Source organism: Cajanus cajan, chromosome 5 (genome assembly GCF_000230855.2).
Source record: "Cajanus cajan strain Asha chromosome 5, NIPB_CcT2T_4, whole genome shotgun sequence".
In the NCBI taxonomy this organism is placed as follows: Eukaryota; Viridiplantae; Streptophyta; class Magnoliopsida; order Fabales; family Fabaceae; genus Cajanus; species Cajanus cajan.
In genome coordinates this window covers 17,815,169-17,841,006 of record NC_138521.1, presented here as the reverse complement: position 1 = coordinate 17,841,006, position 25,838 = coordinate 17,815,169, and the positions used below count along the sequence as shown (strand labels likewise).

At 30.2% G+C, this 25,838-nt stretch overlaps 2 protein-coding genes across 3 annotated transcripts; one reads left to right on the top strand and one right to left on the bottom strand.

Moving 5' to 3' along the window:
- Positions 1–13: 13 nt before the first annotated feature.
- LOC109810826 (proline-rich receptor-like protein kinase PERK9) lies at positions 14–5,020 on the bottom strand. The gene is made up of 8 exons (XM_020374399.3): positions 4,016–5,020; positions 2,821–3,216; positions 2,650–2,736; positions 2,266–2,336; positions 2,111–2,184; positions 1,835–1,982; positions 472–633; positions 14–365 (listed from the first exon to the last, which is right to left on the bottom strand). Exons 1-8 carry the CDS (start codon positions 4,560–4,562, stop codon positions 204–206), a joined length of 1,647 nt encoding a protein of 548 aa, XP_020229988.1. The 5' UTR covers positions 4,563–5,020; the 3' UTR covers positions 14–203.
- A 13,301-nt stretch (positions 5,021–18,321) lies between these two features.
- On the top strand, positions 18,322–25,074 carry LOC109810825 (protein INVOLVED IN DE NOVO 2). 2 transcript variants are annotated; one of them, XM_029273863.2, is made up of 7 exons: positions 18,322–18,621; positions 19,298–20,232; positions 20,446–20,627; positions 21,163–21,252; positions 21,359–21,646; positions 22,196–22,402; positions 24,644–25,074. In XM_029273863.2, exons 2-7 carry the CDS (start codon positions 19,317–19,319, stop codon positions 24,878–24,880), a joined length of 1,920 nt encoding a protein of 639 aa, XP_029129696.1. In that variant the 5' UTR covers positions 18,322–18,621; positions 19,298–19,316; the 3' UTR covers positions 24,881–25,074. The 2 variants fall into 2 exon arrangements, with proteins under 2 accessions (XP_029129696.1, XP_029129695.2); XM_029273862.2 differs by lacking the exon at positions 18,322–18,621 and having other exon boundaries at positions 18,994–20,232.
- The last annotated feature ends 764 nt before the right edge of the window (positions 25,075–25,838 follow it).

Here is a 25,838-nt window from a genome sequence, read left to right as displayed (position 1 = left end):
ACAATCATCAAAATTGAAAGGTATTATTTTTCCTCCACCTCTTTCTCTCTAGATATAAGAACAAATATAAAAGGTGAAAAAAATTAAAGAGTTTGTTACAAGAATCAAGATAATGTACAGTCAATTTCAGGGGGTATATTCACCTCAAAAGAGTCAAATTTGAAACCAAACTCTCCCAATATATATCATATTCTCTTTTGTATTCAAACTATGTGGCTTAAAAAGTCTGAGTTATAATCTTGACTACCAAATCCAAATGCCATTATACGAAACAATCTAATATCTGCAGATTGCTGCGCAGAGTCCCCAACTCTCATTCCATTTGAAAGATCACAAGTAGCTAAACTATCAAAAGCTCTAACAACCTGAAAAAAAGTGATAATTCAAGACAAAACATTATTCTGTTATTTGTATGTTACAAAATCAATAAAACATTCTATAGAAAACTTTTTGTTTCCCTTTCATAATTACCTGTCCCATACGAGGTCTTTTGGCAGATGAATAACGCACGCAAGCAGCAGCAACTTCAATCATGCAAAACATTTCACTTTGAACATAGTTCTTTCCTAGCTTTGGATCTGTTAAACTCTCAAATTCCTCGCTATCTAGTGCATCATTTAGCAAAGGTCGAGCCTGAAAAATAAGGTACCATCTTTAGTAAGAAAGGCTTGCCTGAATGAAATTATGACAAATGTTCATGATTGGTTTGGGTGGAAATGCTGACTTTTCGAAGCTTATAGACTAAAATGTTATATCTAGCTTTTCAACCTTTCGGCCTTTTTCTTAAGAAATTGAATTTAGACTAACTCAACTTAAAAAAATCAACTTGTAAAATAAGGATTACTCTCCAATTATATATAGTATTTGGATATAATAGGCAATATGAGATTTCCAATACTTTTTTATGCATACACATTTTATTAATTCAAGTACACTAGATGATGATCAACCGTAAACCAAATTTTCTTTTTCACAAGTAAACTTCAAATAGAGAAGTTAAATTAAGTTACCTTATCTCTTTCCTCTTCTTTCTTTTTGGTGTATTTGAGATAACACCTTAGTTATATTGTAAAATTACACCGGAAAAGGTTAGGATGAAAAGATATGGACAAGATTATGCAAAGATATGATACAATACTAACTATTCACTCAAACAATTTCATTATATTTTTGTCGAAAGTTGCAATACATAAGTTGTACATGCTGCTGCTCCTGTATTGGGAAACTCAGGAAACTAGCATTTATTTTCTGATCTTTTACTCTTCCAAGACCTGTGAATCAGTTCTCAAAATGGTGTTGCAATACTGTTAGGATCTAATTGCAAGTATGGGACTTGAGTTCCATGTTGAAAGTACGGAATTATAGTGTGAGATTTGCAAGTTCTTGGACTCTTTAATTAGAGTGTCTATTGTTTCCTAACAAATACTAATTAGAAAGTCACAAATCATAAGAACAAGAGGAAAAACATGGATTTATGACTACATGAATGTTTTCTTGAAACCTTTTGGGTGATAAATTCCAAAGTGAATAATATCATATCAATGTGAATGTGTATGAACTCAGTACACAACACATTCAACGATATATCAAAAGTTGATGCACTTTGCAGGCTAGGATGTAACTATGAGTGCAGTGGAACCGGAAGATTCACTTATGCTTTATGTCTACAAGAGACTACAAGAAGAAATTTCTTAATATAGAAACAGCACAAATATAATGTAAATTTTGATCACCATCAACAGTTTAACACACCAACACCTTCCTGAATACAAGATTAGCAAAAGATTACTGCAGTAGCTAAAGAGAGATCGCAACAATTTGGCACTATGCTTACCCATTCAATAAGGCTCTCTTCTCCAACTGGTTGAGATATGTCTACTGGCTTCCTTCCAGTAATGAGCTCCAAAAGCATGACTCCAAAAGAGTATACATCTGATTTCTCAGTCAATTTACCACTTGATACATATTCAGGTGCCACATATCTTGAAGAGGGAAAAAAAGCAATCAATGTTCGTATATTTTCATGTTATGAAATGAGCCATGAATCCGTAATCTATATCCAAGGGGAATGATAGGAAAAAGATAAAATGATAGGCATAACATTACCCACCCAAAAGTTCCCATAACACGCGTGGTTACATGTGTATTTGCATCAGCTAATTTGGCTAGCCCAAAATCTGAGACCTATAAGACCAAAAATATTTAGAATATATCAATGAAACAGATAATATCAAACTTAGAATGCGAAGTGGAAATAGCACATACTCGAGCTTCAAAGTTGTAGTCTAAAAGAATATTTGATGACTTGATATCCCTGTGAATAATCCGTGGATTGCCTATGCAAAACATAACATTCAATAGCAGAAAATAACAATACTTGATCGTAAAGTAAATCACCCAGTTATCAATCCATGTTATCTTCACTAAAATAAAATTCAAATTTTCCATTTTTTGATGCCCCTAACCTCAGTAACTGTCTCCAATCAAATTATTATAAAGAAAAAGAACAATGTCTCTCTAGCTGCCATCACTCATGCACATATATGTATGAAAATTTCACAATCATATTTTTTTACAGAACACTTATTATGCAAACTTCAAGACCTTGCAACAACAACACAATAACAGATATTAAGGATTGATAATTACAATCTTCATGAAGATAAGCTATTCCTCTAGCTGCTCCAGCCGCAATTTTAACACGTTTTTCCCATTCCAGCAGTGGCCTACCTTCCCCTTCAAATCCACTTTCAGTTAGCACAGACTAAATTCAACAAAAATACCATGAAACAGTCTTTCAGCACTATGAACTAGCTTTACCATGAAGATGAAAATAAAGGGTATTATTGGGGACATAGTCATAGACAAGTAATCTTCTGTTATCTGAAATGCAGTATCCCACCAAAGAAACCAAATGACGATGATGTATGCGGCTAATGATTTCAACTTCACCTTTGAATTCTCTCTCACCCTGACCTCCTTCAATTTTCAGTTGCTTAACTGCTACCTCTCTCCCATCTTGAAGTGACCCTTTATACACGCAACCAAATCCGCCCTCTCCCAAAAGATTTTGAGTTGAAAAACTGTTTGTGGCCTTCTTTAGTTCTTCATATGCAAACAATGACCTTGAGTTGCCTAGTCCTGATGATGGTGTATTAACCCCGGATGCTCTTTGTATGAGAGGAGCTGAAGAACGAATCTTGATAAAGGACAACTCTGGACAAAGTTACAAACTTGAATTATTTTGGGTTTCTTCAAATTTTCAATAAGTGTTTTTAAAGATTTTTTTATTAAAAATAACAAGGTATTTTTTAAGAAAAAAAAACTCAGTGTGAAATCGCCAGAAATTGAGTGTTATATAAATTGGCACAACAACATTCATGCGCGGAAAATTGTAAAAGACGAATCCTACTGAATTTCAAAAGCACCAAACTAGCAAATAATAAAAACTAGAACAAATGTAATAAAGAAACAAGAGTTGTCATGCCCCAATTGGTCCTATTATGGCGAGACACATTTGTCCACAATAATACACAATTCTCGAATTGATCCCTACGAACTACAAACTATATTAACATTTAAACGCTAGATACATTAGTATTAGAAATTCTATGCTGTGTGATAAACTTAAAGAGTTTTATTATTATTATTACTATTATTATTTTATTTTATTAATATATCAATAGCTTTCCATTTAATGAAACTATCTTTCTTCCTTGGACTATTCAAACTCATTAAACTAACATAAAAAAAACATACTTCTACTAATATTATAGCTACCTATGAAATTTGTGATTTTTAGAAAATAGTTAGGATAGGTGGAATTTTTGCACAGTTAACTAAATCAAAATTTTTATATTGACTAGTGAGTAAACAGCAATCTTTACTTGATGAATTAGTTTTATAATATTGAATTAAATTCAAATTTAATTTTCTCGAATTACTGTCCCATCTTTCAAATGTTAGACAACTCCATTCATTGAAGAAGCAATAATGCTATGATGCAGATGATTACCTGTTTCAGGTGATGAGCCAAGAGGGGCTGGCGAGCCATAACCACCAATCTTAGAAATCTTTTCCTTTTGCCTCCTCATGCACCAGATAGCAATGCCAATGAAGCCAAGCAGGAGAAGTCCTGTCACTACTCCAACAGCCATTGCACTAGTTCCACCACTGCTTCCAAGGCCAGAATTTTGTGCTGATGGAGGTTGTGGAACCAATCCAGAAGAAGAGTGTGATGGAGTAGAATGAGAATCAAAAGGACTTATCCTAGCTGGAGGAGGAGGAGGAGATGCACTACTACTTGTAGGTGTAGTAGATGTTGGAGAAGGAGAAGAACTCCGAGGAGGTGGTGGGGCTGCTGGAGGAGGAGAAGTTGATGCCCACGATTGTGGTGGCATTATTGGCGACGGTGATGGTGATGACAATGATGGTGGTGCCAACAGAGTCGCCGGAACCAGAGACTGGGATGGCGATGATGTTGGCATAGATGAAGGTGAAGGTGCATCGGAAGAGAGTTGTGGTGATGGTGATAACAATGGTGAAGGTGATGGCGTTGACATGGCAGCAATGAAATATAATAAGGGTATTGTATCGTGGTTGAAGGTCTCGTGTGTCACATTACATTTGCATCATCACAAACCAGGAAATGGAACTTTAGAGACACCATGTCATGCTGTATTACATGTTGGGGTCACATGCTCTAAGTTTAGGCCTTAAGCGATGCCAAAGGGGAAACTTAAGATGAGGAAAGTCGATGCTGTCAGTGTCACCAACCGAAGCCAATGTCCCAACACACCCAACACTGAATAAACCGTCTCATCTAGTTTACAGAATGCACTTTTGTGCAATAAAACCCATGTATATTACAACAAAAATTCCATTTTGGTTAAGCAAAACCCAGATTTCAAAACCTCAAATTTGGATTCGTCAAGGTTAGATTCTAGTAATGATCTTACGCCAAAGTATGTGACACTAACAGAACCTAAAATCATCACCAAAACTTGAAAAGTGAACCCAAAGTGTTCAATTACAAACACTATATTCCTTGAAATTTACGTGAAACTATGGCATTAGTAAAACACGTTGATGAAGCTTCCTCCTTTGTCGTTGTTTGAAGAATTCTTTCTGTACAATAATTCTCACATAATTCGTGCCCGTATTATTTACAACCTTCCATCTTTTTAAAATCTTTCTTTATACTTTTGTTTCTTGAAATTCATCACCATCCTATCGGGTGTTAAGTAACTCTCAGAAAATAAGTTTCCTCGTACATGCCATTCAGGTGAACAATAATGGAACCCAAGTTAACCTTTTTTGCAACTTGATTACCGCATACGTACTTAGCCACATATATATGATAATTAATATTTTGTTAAATTAATCTACCGGTACCTATAATTCTATCAAAATTTTACTAATTAGTTGCATGCAGTTAAAAACACTTCAAAAAATATCTTTATAGTTTAAAAATTTTATAATTAAAATTTTCACCCACTAACCACGTGTATGATAGTCAATATTTGATAGTTAAATCATTCACCACCTAACCACATATCTGATAGTTAATATTTGGTTAAATTAATCTATTGGCCCTATAGTTTTATCAAAATTTTAATTGGGTCTCTAGTTAAAAAAAAATCTTGTAGTTTAAAAATCTTGAAATTGAATTCTTCATCTTCAACTCCATTAAAATTCTGTTAGTTTATCAATAATTAGTAAATGTACATATATATTTTATTCAATTAGGTAATTATTAATATATTTTATGTTTATGCCTATTGTTTTTTTACCACAAAATACTTAATCAAGAGGTAATTTCAATTTTAGGATTTAATTGTTTATATTATATTCAGTATTTTTAGTGTTATTCTTTATTGAGATATAACACATGAAAAAATAATTTGCAAGTTACAAATCTCAAAGGGGAACTATAACTCCAAGTTACATAGAAGATCGTTCATGAGCTAATAAAATTCACTAAGAATGACCAAAAGCATCACTTGAAGCAAGAAAATTTAGAGAGCACCCTTAAAGGATCATACCAACTAGTTGAAAGCAAGTTACTTAGGCACTCTAAGTAGGTAAAATTCGCTAAAAACTATCACAAAAGCGCTTTGAGTGAGCTTGAACAGAGAGCATCATTGGAGCATGCATAAGCTCGCTCAAAGTGAGCCACATGGGCCCTTGGAGCGAGTATATTTTATCTAAAAGCCCATTAGAAAATATTATAAAAATAGTGTCTCTAGGAGGTTTTTGAGGATGTAGAATCCATTATTTTACTTTCTAAGCACAATTTAGAGAGATTAGAGAGAATTCCTGTAAGAGTGTCATTATAATCATGCATCAATCAAAGATTCCTCTTTTCTTATGTAATCTTTAATCATGAGTGACTAAGTTCTCTACTGTTGAAAATTAATGTAGTTATTGTACTCATATAATCTTTCCTGTTCTCATTCAATATATTGTTTTTATCCATTTATCGCTTTTATTTTGTACTTAATGTGTATTTTGGCCAATGCATGATTTTATAATTTTAACTGAGGTTAGAAAATCCTTTTAAAATTATGATCTAGGTAAAATGTTGATAGCATTCACTATTAAGAAATTAGAATAGATCTTATCGGTCAACTTTTGGTTTTTGACCTTAATACATCATTATTTAACAAAAATTACCAAGGAATTGAAATTTCTCTTAAATAACTTAGAATTTATCGCCTATGGAATTTGGATTTAAATATAATTGTGAACTGTTGAATTAATTGTATAATTACAACATTGAATAAAAATTGGAAAGGATTTACATGGAAAAAGTTAGTGAAATCAATCTCTGACTACTCATATTATTATTTAAATTCAAATTCTTAATTGCTTTATTACATACTTTTCTATAAATTTTTGTATTGTAATTTACAAAAATTTAAATTTCTTTTATACATCTATTTAGTACCAAAATTATATTAGACAATTATAAACTTAAGTCCTCGTGGATTCAATAACTTGGACTTTTGTTCTCTTTACTACCTACAACAATTGGTATATGTGTCAAATGCTTATCATTTATGCTGAGTAGTCAATTACCTTTAAATATTGGTATGTTTTAAATGCATGTAATTGAATCTCTAATTTTAATATGCTAATTACAATTAAACTTTAGAATTTTTTTCATATTTAGATTTAAAATATATTTCAGTTTTTAAACTTTTTTTTGATATTTTTAAATTTAAATATATTCATAAAAACTGTACCTGTCTGATGGGCACACTAAGTCTTCTAATAGTCCAAAGGCCGAACGAGAACTCCGATCCAATACGCTGGTGAGGGGGTTGGTACCTGCAAAAGGCACTCCAATGCTCAAGTCAGGACAAGCACGAATATCTAGGGTAATTAATGAACAGTGACGTTACCTTTTGTCCTGAGCTATTTATACTGACATTTATGGGCCCTGGACCCCATGGGCCCTGCAACATATTTACCGTATTAGGTAATACACCTTAATCGACTAATTAACCCCTAATCTTTGATTAAGAGTACCAAATGATGGTAGGCCGATCCTGGTGGCCGATTGGCATTCGGCTTCCTGGTTCTACCATTCGGCTGCCGATAGGGTGGTAGCCGAACCCCCTACCTGTACAAAAACAAAAAATTTAATGAACATTTTCATTCTATCCTCCTAATATAGATAGTTTTTTCCATTAAAGGTAAAAAATATTGTAAGAGAAGCTCCTTCGGAAAGGTATTAACTTTCAATGTCTCATCTTAAAATCATTTCCTTTAGCATTGTTAAATGTTAAACTTTGTCGAAGACCGAGTTCTAATATCAAATTTTAAAAGAAAAAAAAAAGGAAAGACACTAAAAGGAGGGGAGGTGGAATAGTATCTATAAAGAACAACACTTTTCAAAATAGTGAAGTAGCAACGTAAGACCAAAAAAGTGCAAACGAAGTAAAGTAAAGAACATAATGTGTATTTATATTGATTTGTTTCAATCACTAAGACTAAGTCCAATTCTTGATCAAGTTTTACTACGTTTCACAAAGATACAAGTATTATTTCATAAGTCATCTATGGGTCAATCTAAGTGTTCTTTGATTTGCCTCTTCAAGACATACCTAAGTATTCTTTGAACAACAAAGCGTCTTCAGACTTTAACACCAAGTATTTTTTTAAACAGCAAAACATGTCTAGACCGACTTTAAGCTAAATCACATAGTTTAAGTTGGATAAGCCAACAAGGAATTATCTTACAAAACAAGACATGATAAACTTTTAAGTACAAAGAATGATTAAAGAATATGTTTGTGGAATTTCTTTTACAATTATGTATATTTGCTTTCTTATTTTTGATATTTTCAAGCTTTTTTATATGGATGAATTTTGAAGATGACTGTTGCAAATCCTTAAGTTACACTCATCAACTTGTTTTGTCTTATTTTTCCTTGCTTCCTTGTAGAGCTAGGTGTCCGTTGGTGTAATAAATGCTTGCAGTAAATGTGTTTCACTATATGATCACTTCTTATAAGATCAAGGAGGATAATTATCACCTTTAGAATACAAAAAGGAAATGAATTGTTGTGTGTTAGTCGAGAATGATTTTTAGTTGACTTTGCCTACTTTGAGATATCTACTAGTCCTTTTCTTACGATAAAAAGATCCTCATTCCTTTATGTGTTGTGAGTTCCAAAGAAATTTTTATTCCTTCAATTTATTAAGAAATAACATAAGAGCAGATGATAGAAATATCAGACATATTAAATGTGATATTTAAAACATTTATCTTAGTTAGACAAAGTGTTGAGTCTGAGGGCTATCATGCCATTCAACGTTCAGTATTGTCTTTTCCTATGATTTATTCTATTGTCTTTGACATTTGATTTTTTTATGCCTTTCCAAAAACATTCATGTTTATTAACATTAAAACATAAATTTTGAGGGGTTAACATCCTTTAATATAACATTCTATCCCTTTTCATAATGACAAACACGTTTTTAAAAGACAAAGATTTCGAGCATATAAGACATAGTCATGCTCAATTATAGACAATATATATCCTTACATACAAAAATATATATAATTATGATATAATATATTAGAGTATGATTGCATGCATGTATATTAGAGATAATGCTATGTATATATCAATAGAGAGTTTAAAAAGAAAGGTTCCCCTTGAAATGGAGTGTATAAAACTAATAGTTTTAAAAAATATAGAAAACGCAACTTTTATTTGTTTCTTCGTGTCTACTTATGCTTTCATATGTGTTTTTCTTTTCTCATCTCTCCACCTTTTGGCACCAACAAAAATTCACTCCAAGGATGAGTCATTATCGTTTGAGCTAAGATCTTGCTAGAATTTGCTAAGCAACTTGTAATAATGTTGATTAAAGAGTTGTTGTTGACAAAGGGATTTGTCCAAACATTAACTAGGGTTACCACCAAAAAATTTAGCTTTAAGATAGTCTCATGTACTCAAAGCTCGATGAGAGAAAGAGAGACAAGCATACACTAAAATTTCTTCATTAATAGGGGTAGGAACATGAGCGATTTATACACACACACACACACACATATATATAAATAGATATGTAAGAAAAGATGGCCTAACCAAGAAGGGGGTGAATTGGTTTATTAAAAATTTCTTGTATAGCTATCTTGGTTTTGAAAATTTTTTCTAAATCTTTTCAAAGAAATGTGTTGATCTATAACTTGTATATAGGATACTTAATTTAGATTCAATACAAGTCTAAATTAATCAACTCAATTCTTAATGCAATGTACATGCCTCACAACACATAACAAGCATGAAAATAGAAATGCAAGAATGTAAAGTCAAGTATAGGAAGAGATAAAAATGAACAACCAATTTATATAGGTTCAGTTATATCCACTTGTGACCTACATCCAATCCCCAATCAACCTGATTGAGATTTTTCATTAATCTTTAATATAAGAAGTTTTACAATCACAATACCACATGTAATACATTTTTACACTATTAAAGAAACCACTTCTTGCACTCCAAGAAATACCTACTTGTAGCACTCCACTACAAGATTCTCCATTCTTAAGAAACTTAATAAAACAATCAATATAAAAGTTTAAGGAAATAACTCACTTGATGTACAGAACATATCATAGTAGATGAATCAACCATGTAGCTTAACCTTTCATTCCATGAAGATGATGATCAATTCAATTCTTGAAAACATTCTTTAGGTTACCACAAAGGTTAAAGAACCTCTTCTTACAAAGAAAAATGTATCTCAAAGAGTATTTTCGAAAAAGATATCACAAAGAATTAAGTTTCTCCATTCACAGTGTGAAAAATGATATATATATATATATATATATATATATATATATATATGTATGTATGTATGTATATAAGTCTTCTGATCGAAATAATCAATTATTTACATAAATAATCGATTATTTTATTCTTAGCAATTTTAGAAATCAACCAATAACACTTTAATCGATTATTTTGAGCAATAATCAACTATCTTGTTTTTGAAATAATCAATTATGTTTTTGAAGAGTTAATTATTACAAAAACTGCTCCTTAGGTAACTAAAAAATAGAACAAATAATTGATTATTACTTGAAATAATCAATTATTTTAATTAAAAACTTAATATCTCATTTTTTTTTATACCATTTCTCTTTACAATTCAAGTCTAACATATATCTAAATCATCAATCATCATCTAGATGGAGAAAAAAGGCTAAGTTACTTACCAAGCATAAAACACACAAGCAACAAAACTTAAAATCACACAAAATAAAATACAATTTGCACTCTTAAATATCAAGAGAATCAAAACACAAAATAAACTACAACTTACACTCTTATCTCTCAGGAGACTTATTTATATTTATCAAAATCAACTAAGACCATGTCTCCATCTTGAGCTTAATCAACAATGTATTGGTAAATCAACAATAAAATGAAAAGGAAAGGGGATGGATAAAAATTTTAATGTCTAAATAAAATAATATTTTTAGATGTATGTTTAAAATTTTAATGAAAATAAATTTTAATCAAAATTTAAATATTTCATCATTCAATTTTTTTAAAAAAATATTTAATAATTTAAAAGTACAAGCATTGATAATTTTATGTCAATATTGATAGAAAAAGAAGTAAAAAAAACAAAAAAAAAAAAGAAATAGAAGAAAAAAAAATAAAAAGGGTAAAGAGCGGGAAAGGAGAAAGAAAGAAAAGTGAAAAAGACAAGAGAGAATAAAAAGAAAAAAAATAAGGAAAAAAAATAGAAGAAAAATAATATATATATATATATATATATATATATATATTAGATTTTGATTTTTTTTTAAATTATTTGTCTTAGTTAAGTACCATTATTATTGAAAAGTCTTGAATTACTATTAATAGAATTTTTTATGATAAAAATTTAATTAAAAACATTTTGAAATCCTAACAATACGGATTTCTATTAGTTTTTATCTTTCAACAACCTAAAGGTTTTTTAAACAAATATACATAGTTAACAAGTGTCACGTAGCTAAAATCACTTTTTTTTTTTCTTTTGTCCTTATTGTTATGTGACATTTGTTAACTATGTATGTTTTTAACCAAAGATCAAGTCATATCTACTTAGTGTTTATAATGTCATCTTGGTACGTAATATTTATAAAAATATTCTAGGTTTCTAAAATAAATAGTATTATATATTTAGTTTAAAATAAACATTAAAGATAAAAATAGTAATTTAAATTTTGAACAATGAAAATAAAATAAAAATAAAATACAAGAATTAAAACTAAAATTTGTAACACCCTAAATTTTATAAATAAATTAATAAAAGAGTTTTAATTGATTAGGTGGATTTTTGAAAAATAACTTATAAGTGTTTATTTAATTATATGTGTTTTAATTAATTACAGAAAGTTGTGAAATTAATTATTTAATTAAGTGTATTTTGGAAATATATGTGTTTCATGTTATCGTTTTATTTTATTTATGTTTTATGTTTTAAAAAGAAAAAGGAAGGGGTTAGTTTTATAAGAGGGAGGATTTTAGTTTAGTTAGTAGTTAACGCTTTCTCACACACGTTTATGCTTTTTCTTTGTACCTGAAGAACTTGGAGAATTTAAGGCTTCTAGAGGCCAGCCTGATATTTTGCAACCATCATTTAGTGCTTATTAAGGTAAAGGGAGTAAATATTTTCACTATGGGGTGTGAGTTGTATGTTGGATAAAAAGATTGACTCTTAATATTTTGTCTGTTCATATGTGTAATGAGAGAGAAATCTCCATTCTTATTTATAAACTGTGAATTTTATTTATGTACTCTTCTCGTGTGTCTTATATGTGATAATTAATTTATAATGTATAATGAATTTTGTGTAATTTTATTTAATCATAAATCTATTAGTACCTGTAGTTTGTGTAAGAACCATAAAGTATATAGTAAAGTGAATTAATATGTTTGGTGATAATTTGGTGTAAAGATGTTAGGTCAAAAGACCATCTTAAATCCCTCAAGCTTTCAAGTTTTAATGTTAACAAATAAGACATTTTTATAAAGGGAAAATATTTTTGAAAATACAAATTAAACGAAACAAAACACAAACCTTAAGACAAACGATGTGTTATCAGACGAAGCATACAATCTTACTTCATAAAGTCATAAATGCATATCATTTATAATAAGTAACGACTATTGTGTGCATAACTAATCAATTTCTTAACAAATCGAACAAAGAAAGCTCATTGGAACTCACAAATCTATTGTGTGCAAGGATAAATGGATCCTTGAAATCATGGAAAAAGTCAATAAAAGTTGATGCAGAACCTACTCTTCACTAAGACATGCCATAAAAAGTCTATTTGGTATCCTAAAATTGATAAGTAAGTTCCTTGATCGAATAAAAAGTGACAATTTGATGAAATGTAATTAATGGAAATATTTAATGCTTCAATAAACACTTCTCATCTTAAGAAACTCGCAATGAAGACAAATGAAGCAAGTTTGTGAGAAACCTTCAAGATTTTGCAACGACCATCTTCATCTAGACTATTAAATAAGGAACTTAAAGAACAAAAAGAAGAAGATTTTTTTAGAGAAGAACTTTTGTACAAATCATTATTCATTTTTTTTGTACAAATTTTATTATAAATTGGTTCTATCACGTCTTGTCTATAAGACAAAATAATACTTGTAAAACTTTACTCAATTATAATTGTTGTTATAGGGATAAGCCTAGAGAGGCTTATTTGTTAAAAGAATACTCACTTGACCTTGAAGAGGCATAAAAGAATAATTGGTTGAACCTAGAGAGGCTTTTTTGTAAAATAATACTCGTTTGAGCCTGGATAGGTTTGATTGTAAAAGAATATTTGGTGTTAATGCGCCTAAAGAGACTTTGTGTTGAAAGAATAATTTGGTAGATTGCTTGAAGAGATAATTCAAAAAAAACTTAGGTTTTAGCCAAGAGTGGCTTGTTAAAAGAATATTTGTATCTTTTTTAAGATAATGGAACTCAATCTAGTTGAATTAGGAACTAAACGTGGTCTTTATAGTTGAGACAAACCAATATAAAAATTATTGTCTTTTGTCTGCCTCTTCTCCTAAACTCTTTACTGTTAACGTTACTACCTTACTACTTGAAAAAGTGCAAGTTTTTTTTATAGACATTATTCAACCCCTTTCTAGTGTCTATCTTTTGTCCACAAATATTTAATTGATGACCTAATTGTATAGTAATAGGCTTTAATTTGAGATTTTACCTATTGAATATTTGGATTATAAGTGTTAAAGGAATGGTGTGGGGGAAAGTTAGACTCCTTGAAACTGTATAATATCATGATGAAGACCATTATGGCTTGCTTAAGCAACTTTAGGCTTGCTCAAACGAGTCTATGTCACAAAGTTTCTAGTAAAAGCTCACTTAAGCGAATTTAGCTCGCTCAAGCAAATTGATTGTCTCACTTAAGCAAATGAAGGGCTCACTTGAGCAAGTAAATGGCTAAAATTATTTTTGTGGTCTTCATGAAAGTTGTCAATTTTGGGCTAAAATGTTATAGTTTTGAAATTTTTAAGCACAATAGATAATAAAATCAACTCTTGAGGTCAACATATATTGAAGTTATAGATAATATTCTCCACTGTTATTTGACCTCACTATTTTTATTTTCTTTCTGCATTAGTTCTCAACTTCAGCCTTAAAGACTTTAAAGGCATCCAATGCTTCATTTTTATTATGAAGCAAATAAACATACATAGTAATCATCTATAAAGTTGAAGTATTTTTTACTATGTGCATCCATATATGAACAACATATACTGGTATGAATTATTTCTAATATGTTTGAACTCCTTGTAGCACCTTTCTTAGACATATTGTTTTGTTTTCCCTTAATGCAATCCAGACAAGTCTTAAAGTTAGTAAAATCAAGAGTATTAAGCACTCTATCTTCTATCGACCTTTTAATTCTCTCTATGAAGATATGTCCTAATCTTTAATGCTACAAAATAGAGAAATTCTCATTAATATTACACCACTTAACACCAGTGTGAACCTACATTGAACTATTAATTAGTGGCTTCATTTTACAAACAAAGATGATAAATACCATCATACATTCCCAACAAATTCATTATTATAATATAAGCTATATCTGTCCTTGAAACAAAAGAAATATCCAAATGGTATGAGTCTAGAAATAGAAATCAAGTTTTGAGAAAAATTTGGTACATAGAAAGTCCTTTCTAATTTCAAAATAAAACTATTATTCAAAGTTAATGTTAAGTTCCAACAGCTTCCACAGTTGAGCTCATCTTGTTTCTTGATAAGATGTTTTGTCCACTTCCCACTTGTTTTCTTAGATTTTGCATACCCTATAAAGAGTTGACAACATGGATTGTAGATCCAGAATTAATCCACTAGGTGTTAATATTAACATCAATCATATTAGATTCATGACAAACAAATGAGATCGAATTACACTTTTTCTCAAATCATTTCTAAAATTTAAGATAATTTTTCTTCATGTGTCTTTTCTTTTACAAAAGAAACACCTTGCTTCTTTTTTAGTATCAACTTGAGGTGGTATCTACCATTATCTTTTTGGTTGGTTTGAGATTTTTCAACATTAACAACTTTGTTCTTTCCTCGTGTAGTTGCTAGAAAGACACTCTCACCCAACTCTATTACAACCTTTCTTCGTCCTAAACACACATGGTCGTTAACTCATTATTTAACTATTTGTCTTTATGTGTGTTGTAGGAAATCTTCAAAGGTCCATATTCTAGCAAAAGGATGTTCAAAATGTAATGCATAAGAAAAAACTCAGATATATCAACCTCAAGAAAAGTTGAGCTGAAATATCACACATTTGCATTATATGCTCACACACATTTCATTTTGGCGAGCCTAAGGGAAGAGAACTTCATGATTAGGGTGCTTACTAATGCCTTATCAAAACCAACAAGTTTGTCATCAATGACTCTAAGCAAGTCTTGAACATTTTCATGTTGATCGACATAACCACATATTCCAATTGAGATTTTAGGTTTAATAAACATAACTTAAGTCGATTGAATTGCTCTTGTCGTTCATATAGCGTAATATCATCTTGATCACTTTCTATAGTGATTGACAATGATTCTTTTTTCTTAATAGCATAGTCTATGTCCATCCATCCCAACTAGACAATAATTCTCTCTTTCCATTTTGAAATGTCGCTTGAAATATCGAAACTTATGTCAAATTTTAAGGCAAACTAATCTAAATTATATGTTTTAACTAATGTGTGTATATATATATATATATATGAGGAGGGTTCAAACGACACCGGTGTAATTTTTACTAAGTGTTATATCGCTCAATAACTTTATATTAAATGTGAATTTTGTAAATCTAATCGTTAGATTGAAAGTTCATATCTCTTAGATCATATACACAAAATTTTATAGTAATCGAAGATGATTTGATATTTCATTCTCATAAAATAAAACTGACGTAATATATACATTTTAAAATATACTAAAATATGAACATTTTGATTACCTTCAAATTGTTGTTCAATTTTAACAAAATTTGACATATATAATCTAAGAGATATGAACTTTCAATCTAACGGTTGGATTTTCAAAATTCACATTTAATATAAAGTTATTAAGTGGTGTAACACTTAGTAAAAGTTACACCGGTGTCGTTTGAACCCTCCTCTATATATATATATATATATGAGAGATCCTTTTACTCCAAGAGTAAGTTTACCTAAACTTACTCCGTTCAATAATTCATGTTCTACATCAAACTTCAACAATCCAACCGTTCAATTTAAAGTTCATAATGCATAGATCAAATATGCAAATATTTAGAAAATTTGAAGATCATTTGATACTTCATTTCATTAATTCAAATTGACGGATAATCATAAAATTATTTTATACATTGATTTGAATTAATGAAATGAAGTATCAAATAATTTTTAAATTTTCTAAAAATTTACAGATTTGATCTACACATTAAAAACTTTAAATTGAACGGCTGAATTATTAAAATTTGATGTAGAACATGAGTTATTGAACAGAGTAAGTCTAGATAGACTTACTATTGCAATAAAAGGATCTCTCCTCATATATATATATATATATATATATATATATATATATATATATATATATATATATATATATATATATCAAAAATTCAATCTTGCGACATGAAAATTGGATGTGGGCTAAATTTGCAACTCAAATAGATTCATCAAATATATGATAAAATTATCAATTTATAATATATTTTTTATTTAAAAAAACTAATTCATCCATAAAACTGTCAAAACCATATGATAATTGTGGATAAATTATAAAAATATAATTTTTTTTTATCTTAATTGATTATTGTGAATTTTCTTATAAATTTTTTTCGCAAGTAACTTTTTTGAAAAAAAAATTGCAAGAACTTTTTTTGCCATTGGAATAAAAGAATCTCTCCTTATATATATATATATATATCAAAAATTCAAAATAAATCTTGCAACATGAAAATTGGATGTGGGCTAAATTTGCAACTCAAATAGATTCATCAAATATATGATAGAATTATCAATTTATAATATATTTTTTTTATTTAAAAAAACTAATTCATCCATAAAACTGTCAAAACCATATGATTCTTGTGGATAAATTATAAAATTATAATTTTTTTATCCTAATTGATTATTGTGAATTTTCTTATAAATTTTTTTTCATAAGTAACTTTTTTGAAAAAAAAATTGCAAGAAATTTTTTTGCCAAAAATAATTCCCAAAAAAAATTGTAGTAAATTTCTTGTGAATAGGAATTTTGTAGAAAAATCTATAGGTAAATATTGCTACAAATTTTAAAATTCATTGATAAATTTTATGTAAATTTTAAATTTTGGAGGTGAGTTTCGAATTAAAAATAATATATATATATAGGGGAATGCTAATATACTCCCACCTATTTTTTAATGAGAGTATGTTAGCAATCTACACCAAAATTTTATGACAAACAAACCACTCATTTATTTTGATTTGGTTAATTCGTACAAAGAATATTATAATAATTTAATTTAATTTTAAATGAAAATAAAATATTTTCTCTCTCTTATTAATTTCATTCTCCAATTCATTTATTTATTTTTTTATTAAATTACCTCTCCAACTCATTTCTCTTTCCTATTAAATTCTTTCTCTAACTTAATTATCTCTCTCCTATTAAATTCCTTTTTTAACTCATTTCTCTCTCATCTCTCATGATGTCTCCTCCCTCTCTTTCTGAACAAATAAAAATTAATTAATAGAAAAAATAAATGACTTAGAGAATGAAATTAATAAGAGAGAGAAAATATTTTATTTTTATTTAAAATTAAATTAAATTACTATAATATCATTTGTACGAATTAACCAAATCAAAAGAAATGAGTGATTTTTTGTCCTAAAATTTTGGTATAGGTTGCTAACATACTACCATTAAAAAATAGGTGGAAGTATATTAACATTCCCCTATATATATATATATATCACCTCAAATAGCAAAGCTAAACATTTTGATTCATGAATGCTACCAAGTAACAACATTATTTTTTCATCATTTTTAATAGGCAAAATTTCATATTATCCTTGATAAATAACTTAAGTTCACTATCCTAAAATAATATTTAACTAATTAAAATTGCATTCTGTGAGCACTTTTGATTTAAAAAAAAAGTTGGGTAACTATTAGTAAATTCAACAAAAGTGTTGTCTAAATAACTAGAGTAATTAGAAGACTGTAATAGTAACATTTCTCTTACAAACACATGATTTAATTTTGAGTGATGTTAAGAAAATTAGGCTTTCTCGTTCTCGTGCTGGGGGAAAGGCAACGGCGCATTTTGTTCATAGTGATTCGCTTCACCTTCCACACTCTCGAACCTGAGGCCACGCGCTTCACGCTCCAATGAAAAATCTACACGTCACCACAAGTAACGTAGTGCGCAAGGCGAAATGGAATGGTGAGTAGCGAGTAGTGCTTAGTATTATAGTATTTTCAGGCGCAAATTGTTACCTTAGGAAATCCCAAACCCAAAAATAAAAATCACAGCACCGTCATCGTCATCTTAGCTTCCCATTATTTGCAGGTAAATTTGTCTCTGCATAGTGCATTTTTATTCAATCGTTTCCTCTCATGCATTGCATTTTGTATCAACTTGCATGCATGGCTACTTGGCTAGGCATTTGGTATGCTTCCATGCTTCAATGTTTCAATGCTGAATATGTGCATTGCATGCTCCTTTTTGAGTGCTGGAAAGTTATTGCATCTTGCTAGAGTGGATAAAAACCTTTTAGAGGAAATGTTCTTTATTTAGAATGTGTTAGTATACAAGTTAGATGTGCTTTTCGGTGTTTCTTTTTTTGAAGAAAAAACTTTATTTTCGATAAAAAAAAAAATCTCTCAGAGTTTTTTAAACATGTATCTAAGCAGAAACTGAATTTAGAAGCTTTTGTTGACGTGTATACAAACAGACTCTTAATCAAATTGTTTTGTTTCTCATACTTTTTTGCTTTTTATTTTTATTTTTTATTACACTGTATTTATTTATTTGTTTTCAATGGTTCAACGCCGTGTGTTAATGCTTGATCTTTAAGGAAACTTCTACTTATTTTTCAAGTAAAGGATTTGATTGGATGAAGTGATTGTAATGAAATTCTGTTCGAGTTTAATGCTTTTCCCAGGCTCTGAATGTGATATTTAATGGAATTTTTCTGCGGAGCAATGGAACAACAGTCAGTTCTAACCCTGAATTTGTGTTTCAGGAGCCTAGGAGCAACCGTAATGGTTCACAGCAGCTCTGACGAGGATACTGATGTTAGTGAATCTGAAATTAACGAGTATGAAGATAAAGCTTATGAAGAACTAAAGAATGGAAGTCAGAATGTGAAAACCTCGGATGAGACTTTCACTTGTCCGTACTGTCCTAAAAAGAGAAAACGAGATTATTTATACAGGGATCTCGTTCAACATGCTTCTGGGGTGGGTCAGAGTAGTTCACAAAAGAGAAAAAAAAGAGACAAGGCTAATCATATGGCTTTAGTGAAGTATTTGGAGAAAGATCTCATGACTGTTGATGTTCCATCAAAAGATTCAAAACTGGCAGGTGAAAGTGATCCTTCTGTTGATTCTGGTGAACAGTTTGTGTGGCCTTGGATTGGAATTGTAGTTAATATTCCCACTAGATGGACAGAAGATGGACGATGTATTGGCGAGAGCGGTAGTAGGCTGAGGGATGAGTACAGAAGCAGGGGTTTCAATCCAGTTCGAGTCAATCCTCTATGGAATTTCCGGGGTTTTTCTGGAACTGCTCTTGTGGAATTCAATAAAGACTGGCTAGGCTTGGATAATGCCTTGGCATTTGAAAGAACATATGAATTAGATCATCATGGGAAAAAGCATTGGTTTTCTAATTCTGAGCAGAAGTCTGGTCTTTATGCATGGGTTGCCCGAGCAGATGATTACGGAATGAAAAATATCTATGGAGAACATCTGCAAAAGATGGGCGATATCAAAACCATATCAGAGCTAATGGAAGAAGAAGCTCGAAAGCAGGATAAACTTGTATCAAATTTGAATAACATTATTCAGGTCAAGAACCAGCACTTAAAAGAGATTGAAGTGAGATGCGATGAGACTACGAACAAAATAAACCTTGCTATGATGGAGAAAGATAAACTCATTCAAGCTTATAATGAAGGTATTTATTTTTATTGAACCTTACATCCAAATAGCTATATACTGCTTGAATCATTGTAGTTGTTTGGCACCATAGGATTTGCCATTGCTAAATCAGTTTCTTAAGAGTATTGTGCTGAAATTCAGTTTGATATTTTTACAATTGATTATTATTTCAAAATGGTGTTGTTTTGTTGTAAAAAAATTGGTTTTTGCTATGATTCCTTGTGTTCAGAGATAAAGAAAATACAATCAAGTGCTCGGGATCACCTAAAAAGGATTTTTATTGATCATGAAAAGCTTAAAATGAAACTGGAATCTCAGAAAAACGAGCTTGAGTTGCAGAAAATTGAATTGGAAAAGCGTGATGCACATAATGAAAGTGAAAGAAAAAAGTTGGCAGAAGAAATCAAAGAGGTATAGTGTTTTTCTTATTTTTCTGCATCTCCTTCATCAATTGGAAATTCCTGTTAAATTAAGATTGAAGAAATAATATTATTTTTGTAGGTTGATTGATTATTATGGTTGATATTTTGATGATTCAGTGCTTCCAAGGACGGATTTGGTTACCAAGATCAATCACTTACTGTTTTTACTTATTGGGTTTGATGATTGTGAAATGATTGGTTGGAAAATTATTTTCAATTGAATGTGTATAACAAATTCTGGTAATACTGCAGATGTGATGAAACTGGCTTTTATTTAGGTGTATGCTGTTGAAGGCTCTGAATCCAAAACATGTTAATGTGTGTGCCAAAGAATTTCATGCTGTGGGTTTTGTTTTTCCATTATTCTGTTTACTCCTATTAAGGATTTTGCTTAAGGACTATGTAAATCAAATTTTTTGCATTATCTGTTTTTGTTGTGCCTTTGAAATCATTAAAATAATAATGTGCTTAAAAAGCTAGTGGAAGGCTTTGTTAAACACTGCTGGCATTTATTGGATTTGCAGAATGCAACAAAAAATAGCTCTGTTCAGATGGCTTCTCTGGAGCAAATGAAAGCTGGTGAAAATGTTATGAAACTGGCTGAAGATCAAAAGGTATGTATTACCTATCTTTTAGTTTATTAATAACCAAAAGTGTCCTTATCAGCAGCAGAGTGACCTAGTAATAGTATTAATGCTATTTGAATACCAATTTATACAGAGGCAAAAAGAACAACTCCATGCTAAAATCATTATGCTTAAGAAACAACTTGATGCAAAACAAGAGCTGGAGTTGGAGATTCAGCAATTAAAAGGATCATTAAATGTGTTCAAGCACATGAAAGATGATGAAGATGCAGAAGTTCTGAAGAAGGTAGATACTTTACAAAAGGATTTAAGAGACAAGGAACAATCACTTGAAGACTTAGATGAATTGAACCAAACTCTAATCATTAAAGAGCGTGAGAGTAATGATGAGCTGCAGGAAGCTCGACAAGCATTGGTTAATGTAAGCATGTTTTTTTTGGAAAATATATATTCTTGCTGATTCTTCAAATTAATTTGCAAGAGCATCTCAATGAGGTCCATTCTAGTGTCACTATTCTTTCACATGGCTCGTGGGGGTAGTGTTTTTATTGGTGATTTTACTTGCCCATTTAAAGTGTTGTATGGATTGAAGCACACATGATCTTATAAGTTACAAATTTACTTTTTCAAAAGAGCTTTACATTCTTTCTTTATTCTATTTGGTTAACTCTTTGTTAACTTTTATTTATGATTCACAGCAAGGTAGCAAATTGGCTCGAGTAAAATTAAAATCTCATCAGTTCTATTTCATCTAATAGACTCATAATACCCAAAATGTTGAAATGGTTCATTTGATTATGCAGACGAGACCTAACTATGATTATGTGCATATGCTCTGCTTACATGTTTTCATTACTTTTAATGTGGGTGTCATTTTTTAAAATATTTGCAATTCTTAAAGCTTTCTTGGACTTTTTACTTTCCAATATTGCTTTCTAGATTTAATAATAATCTTTTTTCTCACTTGCAGGGCATTAAAGAGTTACCATCTCATGGCAATATTCGTTTGAAGAGAATGGGTGAACTTGACACTAGACCATTCCTTCAAGCAATGAAGAAAATATATAATGAGGAAGCTGAAGAAAAAGCTTCAGAACTGTGCTCATTGTGGGAAGAGCATCTAAAGAACCCAGATTGGCATCCATTCAAAGTTATCATGGTTGAAGGGAAAGAAAAGGTGTGTCTTTGTTAAACTTATAGATCTTTTGAAATTATCCTGAAGTCTACGTGCTTCATTGCATGTCATTCTTAATCAGACTTGGTTCACTTTGTTATTTATTTTTATTCTTTCATAATGATACAATAGATTTTTTGATTTCTGAAGCTGTAATTCTTATCCAAGGGTATTCTTTGTTTTGATCCTTTTACTTTAGTGTGTTTGAAAGTTGGGTCTTGGAGGGGAGGGTAAATTTCAATTTTTAATAAATATTATCTGATTTGATATTTTTTCAAATGGAAAAATAAATTAACAGAATGGCTTAAAGTTAATATCCTTGTCTTGTATCTATTTTTACAAACATTAATATTGGTAATAGTAAAAAATTTGCTCTCCCCACGCTTCCCCACTGAAACCCAACTCAACTCCCAAATACACCCATAGGGTCTGAAGTTTAATGGAGTGGATGAAGGTTTGCTGATTTGAAGAGTCATAGGTGATTAATTATTAATAGGAGAAAGAATGACCTGATATTCTGATAATTAAGAATAGCAGCCAATTTGTTAATGTTTCAAACTTTTACATGACCTAGTAAGCCAGGCAGAATGTTAAAAGGGATAGGTCAGGACTGTATAAAAAGAGGAATGTTACAGCCTCTGACTCTTAAACATCGAATTATCCTCCGAACTTTAAAATTGATATATTAAATTAAATCAATCGCCAGATGTTAAATTTTCAGTAGCTTGGAGGATTATTCAATGTGTGGATTTTGGAATATCCAGCATTTTTCGTATATAAAAACTCAGTCAGGTAAAAAGGCCAAGCCTATTTTAGTTAAAGCCTAGCCTAGCCCGGCTCATTTCCACCCGGGATTTCATTTTCTTCTTGTAAATTTTGTAAACCTGGAAGTCTTGAACAGCATAAAATAAATTACTTGGTAAAAAATTGTGTTATGTTCAAATATGGAAATGATGGTGCCAGTCTATAGTGTATACCGAGCTGACAAGGATTAGTGGGGAGACAGAGGGCATTCGTTTGTCAGAAATGAGAGTAGAAAAGGGAAGTAGAGTAAGGGTGGGACATGGTAGAACTTCATGTGGATATTAGATTGGGTGATATTGCATTTTCTTTTGCCTTGTATTTTATTTGATTTTTGTTTTTTTGTTTTCTAGCATCAGAGAATGATACCTTCGACATTGATATCAGATTAATATCAATTAAGAGTGAATGCTCTTACCAGTTCTTAACACATCCTGAGATACTTGAAAAATCAGGATGCCACCTTAAAATTAATTGCTCCTTTAATATTTTGGAAACTTCCGGATCTCTGATCAGTTTGGCCTATATTCAAGACAGTTAATTCTGATATCTGATAGGCCCATAACTAAGTTGTATCTGAGAAGAGGGACAGGTGTCAGTCCAGGTAATAATCATTTTGGTGAATGACGGAGATGGTTATGAATAGGGTATAGAAGAGAACGTGGGGGAGGAGGAAATATTGGGAGAAGGTTGGGCAAGCCTGGCTTGCGGGAGTTGTTCTGTTCGTATTATTTCTTTTTCTGCATTCTCTTGGTAATTCTTGTGTTTTCATATTGCAAGTTAGTAATCAGTCTTTGGAATTGTATGAACGGATCCGTACGAGGTTTCCATAATTCCATACATAGAGCTTATTTGAATACGAAGTAGAAGTATTTTTGAGCGATTCTTTACTTAAAATAAAAAGTTATTTTCAATAAAGAAGTTATAAAAAACACTTATAAGTTTGTATCCGAAACAGCCTCATATTTCTTTATATCAATTTTCTGGTTCCTATGTCATGATGTGATTGAATTACACTTCCTTAGTTCCTTTATAACACAATCTTTCTGATATACTCTTCGGTATTGGGTGAAAATTCATGTGAGTTCCATTAAATAATAAAAACTGGGAGTAATTCAATAGGGGATAGGACTCGCTTGATTTAGTGGGCCTCACTTAAATTTCACAAATTATGTAGCGTGTTAGAAACAATGTAGTAGAGTATATCACTAGCGTTTTTTTTTTTTTTTTTTTTTACTTTTTTTAACTTTTAACCAGGAACAGCAGTACACCTTTAATTCTTCTACTTTTTTAGGACAAATATCATTCTAAATTAGCCAATTTGATGTATACAAGGGTTTTTAATTCATTTTAAATATTATTCTACAATTATATTAAATTTTGGTCTAATTTATTCTGTGAACTTTCAGACTGTCATCTGGCTTCATGCATTTTTCATTTCAGGAAATCATTAGAGATGACGATGAAAAGCTGAATGGGTTGAAAAATGACTTGGGTGAAGGGGCATATAAAGCAGTGGTACAAGCATTGTTAGAGATAAATGAACACAATCCTAGTGGGCGATACTTAACCTCAGTATTATGGAACTACAAAGAGGGAAGGAGAGCAACCCTGAAAGAAGGAGCACAATTTCTGTTGAAGCAATGGAAAATTCTTAAACGCAAGAGGGGAATGGCGTGAAGGATGATTGTATATAACTATCTTAGTTAGCTAGGTTACTTAATACTTACTACTTTTGTCTTCTGAACTGCATACCTATCTATAGCTAGATCAAAGGAAGAAAAAAAAGCTTTTGGTATGTGGCATAGGTGCTTATAAGTAAAACGGTAAAACTACTTGGGTTACTTTTCTCAAGAAATTACTGGTTGATTTCACATTATTCACCAATCACCACCCCACCCTCTACTTGTATGACTTTTGTTGTGATGATCAGCATTGAACATTTGCAATGGATCGGCGAAAATTAATTGAAAACATTTTAAAAAGATTTTGTTTTCTTAGAGAATAACAATATAGTTATGTATGAGCGTGCAAAATAAGTGAGTTTTTAGAGAAAACAAAATAAATTATACTCTAGGTTATATTGAAAACATAATAAGTGAGTTTAATTTTAGATTTTATATATATAAAAAATCTGTTTTTCATCTATCTACATATTGTAAACATTTTTTTTCTTTTTAAAATGAGTAAATTTTAATTTTAATTTTGTAAAATATTTTTATTTTTTATTTTTCTAAAATTTAAAGTCGTTAATTTTTGTCTCTATTGATCGTTTTAAAATAGATATATAACATGTTTTAAAGATTTATAAAAAGAAAAACACTAAAAGTGTTACACATTTATATAGTATCACACTTTTAATAAATAAATTAGTAGTTAAAAATGATTATATAATAGTAGGAACTATAAATAATAATTTTTAATTTTAGAAAGTTGAAAAATAATGAATATTATTTAGAGATCAAAACTAAAATTTATTCATTTTTCTAGTTTGAAAAAATTTAGGTATATATATTACCATTAAAAGAAATTTGAGAAAAAAGATAATTTATTTTGAAAATATTTATTTTATTTTTGTAAGATAAAAAAAGAAATCAATTTAATTTTTACTTTAAAGAATTCACATTGTTCAAGATTT

Excerpts from the sequence above, each read along its gene's own strand:
- LOC109810826 (XM_020374399.3), bottom strand. The coding sequence starts at position 4,562 with ATGTCAACGCCATCACCTTCACCATTGTTATCACCATCACCACAACTC. Across the intron at positions 1,983-2,110 it reads CGTGTTATGGGAACTTTTGG|ATATGTGGCACCTGAATATG; the intron begins GTGGGTAATGTT and ends TCCCTCTTCAAG. Across the intron at positions 634-1,834 it reads AAGAGAGCCTTATTGAATGG|GCTCGACCTTTGCTAAATGA; the intron begins GTAAGCATAGTG and ends CTTATTTTTCAG.
- LOC109810825 (XM_029273862.2), top strand. The coding sequence starts at position 19,236 with ATGGAATTTTTCTGCGGAGCAATGGAACAACAGTCAGTTCTAACCCTG. Across the intron at positions 20,233-20,445 it reads CATTCAAGCTTATAATGAAG|AGATAAAGAAAATACAATCA; the intron begins GTATTTATTTTT and ends CCTTGTGTTCAG. Across the intron at positions 22,403-24,643 it reads TGGTTGAAGGGAAAGAAAAG|GAAATCATTAGAGATGACGA; the intron begins GTGTGTCTTTGT and ends TTTTCATTTCAG.